This window comes from Coffea eugenioides, chromosome 1 (genome assembly GCF_003713205.1).
Source record: "Coffea eugenioides isolate CCC68of chromosome 1, Ceug_1.0, whole genome shotgun sequence".
In the NCBI taxonomy this organism is placed as follows: Eukaryota; Viridiplantae; Streptophyta; class Magnoliopsida; order Gentianales; family Rubiaceae; genus Coffea; species Coffea eugenioides.
Window position 1 is genome coordinate 44322617 of NC_040035.1, and position 4647 is coordinate 44327263.

The 4647-nt window shown below is 38.2% G+C and overlaps 1 protein-coding gene across 2 annotated transcripts; it reads left to right on the plus strand.

The window, feature by feature from the left end:
* The first annotated feature begins 228 nt into the window (after nucleotides 1–228).
* LOC113772658 (proteasome subunit beta type-4-like) lies at nucleotides 229–4141 on the plus strand. 2 transcript variants are annotated; one of them, XM_027317253.1, is made up of 8 exons: nucleotides 229–398; nucleotides 496–569; nucleotides 672–745; nucleotides 1031–1107; nucleotides 1653–1782; nucleotides 1968–2127; nucleotides 2229–2414; nucleotides 3716–4141. In XM_027317253.1, the coding sequence occupies exons 3-8, from the start codon at nucleotides 672–674 to the stop codon at nucleotides 3827–3829; spliced, it is 741 nt and encodes a 246-aa protein (XP_027173054.1). In that variant the 5' UTR covers nucleotides 229–398; nucleotides 496–569; the 3' UTR covers nucleotides 3830–4141. The 2 variants fall into 2 exon arrangements, with proteins under 2 accessions (XP_027173054.1, XP_027173081.1); XM_027317280.1 differs by lacking the exons at nucleotides 229–398; nucleotides 496–569 and having other exon boundaries at nucleotides 1031–1132.
* Nucleotides 4142–4647: the final 506 nt, after the last annotated feature.

Here is a 4647-nt window from a genome sequence, read left to right on the forward strand (position 1 = left end):
TATTAATTAATTAATGAAATTAGTAGAATTAGTGGAGTTAGTGAAATAATTAGTAGAGCAACTAGTGGAATTAGTGTAGCTAATGGAGTTAGTGGGATAATTAATGGAGTTGGTTTCAACTCTATAAATAGATTAATTTCATGTTACGAGGAATGTCAGTTTTACAAAGAAATAAACATTTTGTCCCTTGCTTCTCTTATTATTTGCCTCAATATTTGTATCAGTTTCAAAATTGGATCGGGAACTAACCGCTCTTATAGAAACCCGACCCGTCACCGATGTTTTCTTCAAGGGAGGGGAAACGTTAAACAAGACAGCTTCTCAAATGACACACCACCGCCCAAATTGTGGACCCGTCTTCCCAATTTCTGCATCGATTAATAATTCAAAAACTGAACGTAAGCAATTTCAATTATCAATAGAAAATAAGCAGAAGCCAGTTCAGTACTTTTTTTTTAATTTAATTTAATTTTTTGGATTTTTAAATTTCTACAGATGTTGGACTCTGAAGTTCCGGCTGCTACTAAGAATAGCTCAGTTATCTCTGAAGCCGATTCGCAGCGAACTTTGTAGTGTTTTCTCCCTCGTTCTCATTTAATTTAAGAATAGGACTCTGAAGTTCAGTACTTTTTTTTTTAATTTAATTTTTTTGGATTTTAAAATTTCTACAGATGTTGGACTCTGAAGTTCCGGCTACTTCTAAGAATAGCTCAGTAATCTCTGAAGCCGATTCGCAGCGAACTTTGTAGTGTTTTCTCCCTCGTTCTCATTTAGTACTTAATTACTAATTTCATGTTTAATTTTTAAGTGGAGATCAGTTTAGCTTGTTTTTTTATCAGTTGATTTTTTAAAAATTGTGAGACTAGGGTTGGGTTAAAGCAGAGTCGGGAAAAGGAAGTTGAAAAAACTATCTATTGTTACCTTTACGTTTATTACATGCATGATCAATGTGTGGGGTTTTTTAAGTATAGTTTTTTTTTTTTGGGTGGGATTCATATGTATATGTTTGATTAAAGTGGTTTTGTTATAGGTACCCGTATGTGACGGGGACGTCTGTGGTTGGGATTAAATACAAGGATGGCATTCTTATGGCTGCTGATATGGGAGGTCAGATCTCCTTCTCTCCATCCATGTATTGACTTGCTGCAACTCATAACTGAGTTTATGCCCTGTTGTTTATTTACTTACTTTTGGGGTTGGGAGGATATTTGTCTGAGTTAAGCTCATGTCAGTCGGCATGACCAAGTTAAATTATATCCCATCAATTATACAAGCCTCCAATCTCAGTCTCATTGAACTGTGGCAGGCTTCTATGGGAATTAGATTATAAGGCTTGAACTGGTGAGGTTATAACTGTGAAGAGACGACACATTGCTGCTAAGCTATATCGCTTTCTCTGCCCTCATTGGGAATTATAATTGCCTAATCTTGAGTGAGCCGGTCCAGAGAATCTGAGGTTGATGTGTGCAGATATAGATCCATATTGCATTCTTAAATTACCATCATGTTAAGAACTACTAGAGTTCTTGGGGTTCAAGTTTTTCAATGAGGACATCAGAAGGCTGTTGGTCTGCTTGGGATAAAGACAAATTCATGAGTATAAAACATACTAATTATATCAGTCTTCTTGTGTAATTATGTCTTTCTTTCAGGTTCCTATGGCTCAACCCTTCGGTATAAGGGTGTTGAGAGAATGAAACCAGTAGGAAAACATTCGCTTATTGGCGCAAGTGGAGAACTTAGTGATTTCCAGGAGATATTACGTTACCTTGATGAACTCATGTAAGTTTTTCTTATCCTGGATGGGTGCTACTGTACTTAGGGCGCAATGAATGGGTTTTATGTTCTGTATTCATGTTCCTTCAATTTAGGGTGTGTTTGGGATTTTGACTGCTGATGATGGAGATACATGTAACAGGAAGCAATTTGTGGTGAAAATAGCTATTATCTATACTTTGTGGATGCAGGTTATATGATAACCTGTGGGACAACGGTAATTCCTTGGGCCCTAAAGAGGTTCATAACTATTTAACCCGAGTGATGTACAATCGCCGTAACCAGTTTAATCCGTTGTGGAATTCTCTTGTGCTTGGTGGAGTGAAGAATGGGCAGAAGTATCTTGGAACAGTAAACCTCTTTCAGTATTATTTTGGATACATAGATTGCTATGTATGTATGACTGCATAGTATCTACTTTTTGTTGATGCACGTGACTTTTTTTTCCCCAGGTTAATATGATTGGTGTGCATTACGAGGACAATCATGTTGCAACTGGGTTTGGGAATCACCTGGCACGACCTATTCTCCGGGATGAATGGCATGAAAACTTGAGTTTTGAAGATGGTGTTAAGCTACTGGAGAAATGCATGCGTGTGCTTCTCTATCGCGATAGATCAGCAGTGAACAAGCTCCAGGCAAGTTTAATGTATAATTCGGGTCCTGCTGTCTGTTTGGTAATTTACACTCATATGGCTGAGCTTGAGATGTCTTGCTTGTGGCTTTTGCATACTTGGGTATTTGGTGAGGTGAAATAAAAAGGAATTGAAATTTTGGAATGTAAAAAATCAAGCATTGTCTGGCCATTTAAATGTTGACATGGCACCTGACTTATTTTCACTGAAATGGCTACCCTTTAGGTGTATTCTTACTGAGACATAGTTTTTCCTTTTCCAACACCTGCTTTAGTACCATAGGAGGTGAATAGGTTGAAATAAGCTTAAGCTCTTGACTCTGTATACCATTGGATACATATTCAACTTATTCACAAATACTGATTTCTAATGGTCAAATAACCTCATGAATTGTTGGTGATAAATTTGGATTTTCTTCAATACTACTAAGAATATTATGCTGAGTGTCAGTGATTCGAGTCAGCATTTCCAGTTCTATGGGAACAACAAAAGGGGATAGAGTTGGAAAAAAGGGATGGGACAGGGTGTCGATAAAGAACTTCTCAAGGTAGTAATGGTTGGGAAAGGTTGTTTTACTAGATAGTCATCTAGGCAACCAATTTTTACTGTGGTTTCTATCCCGTGTGATCCACGAGCAGTCAAAGAGTCTTGAGCAAAAAACCATGGGAGCATGTAGAATCATAGATTGGTCCTGTGAACCACAGGGTGGTGGGTTCAGTAGGGTTGTGTAATTAGGAAAGGATACTCATGTGCGAGGAGTGACTTCATCTGTGGTGAAAGGACATTTGATGAGTCCTATGTTGAGCAAGGTGTCCAGTAATGCAAAATTCCATCTAGCAGGGCCTTTGTGGTTTTTGTTTCCTTAATTATAGTCATACTAAATCCAACTCAAAGGAGGAACTTTGCTTAAATAAAAGGACACTGATGTGTCACGTGTTAAAAAATGTTCAGCATTGCAATTTCGAATTTAGTTGTGGATTAAAGTTGCTAAGCTCTGTAGTAAAAGTGCAACCAGTTTTTTTTTTTTTTTTTTTAAGGCTTAATTTTCAGTCATGTATTGCCAACATTTCATCCCCTTGACTCCCTCTTTAGTCTTTCACAGCTTCTCAGAGAACTAATGGTTCAGTTATATTTTTATCTCATGCTAAAGTTGTGCTCTCTCCTTACCTTAGACTTTTCTTCTTCCTGGGGATGTGTTGTTGCATCTGAACTGGTTTTGCGCTGCTGCTTCCAGTTTTGTGTTTTAGACACACATTACTTTCCTTGATTGAAAGATGTTGTATTCACATGAGTTGATTTTGCAGATAGCAAATATCACTGAGGAAGGTGTGACAATTTCTCAGCCGTATGCATTGAAGACATCCTGGAATCTTGCTGCTTTTAAGAATCCAACAGTTGGTGCTGAGGGCTCATGGTAATCAGCCACTGTGGTGCCTGAAATACAAATGTTGCTCAACTTTACGCTTGGCATGAGGATTTGCAGCATCTTAAGTGAACAATATCTTTATAAATCAGAGTTCCTGTGTATTAGGGTGGCTTAATATGTAGTCCTTGGCAGCTTTTTGTCATTTTGCTGCGCAACTTCAAAACTACAGATTAAGCTGGATTTTTTTCTTTTTCCCTGATGTCCATTTTATTTTGGACCATCAAACAGTAATTTGCTGCTCATTGGTTTTTCTAGTTCTGTGTTCTAGTTATTTGTTGCGGAATAACAAGTTTTCAAGCTTTTACTTGTTGGTTACTTTGAGATTTTCATACAAGTGGTACTGCCAGTTTTCATGAGTACAATAAAATAGACGTACGGGACTATTAATCTTCAAATTTATTGTCTAAGCCTTCCTTGGGCTTACAGCGAAAAGGCGGGAACATCCGCAAAAGCAACTCGGTGCGCAGAAGTCGAGCACTGCGCATGGAGTGTCAAGAAACCAGTGATTGAAGCAGGGATGGTTAACTTAACACTTGTACGGTTACAGTCATGCTTGTACTCACATGTTGAATTGGTGGACATGAGTGGGCACGAGTCGGAGTAAAATTTACTCGTACAGCAAATTTATGTGAGTGCATTCGTGCAACGACAGTTTGTAGCAAAACTGTGGTAAATCTCAATCCTGCCCCAAACCCGAGAAAACAATTGGTTGGCTGAACATGTCAGGTAAACAAGTAATCCCGGAGGGTGCTATGATCTCAATTCCACCAATTCGCTGGATGTAGGTTTTTTGTGGATCCCCCTTAGATC

Excerpts from the sequence above, each read along its gene's own strand:
- LOC113772658 (XM_027317253.1), top strand. The coding sequence starts at position 672 with ATGTTGGACTCTGAAGTTCCGGCTACTTCTAAGAATAGCTCAGTAATC. Across the intron at positions 746-1,030 it reads GCCGATTCGCAGCGAACTTT|GTACCCGTATGTGACGGGGA; the intron begins GTAGTGTTTTCT and ends GTTTTGTTATAG. Across the intron at positions 1,783-1,967 it reads CGTTACCTTGATGAACTCAT|GTTATATGATAACCTGTGGG; the intron begins GTAAGTTTTTCT and ends TTGTGGATGCAG.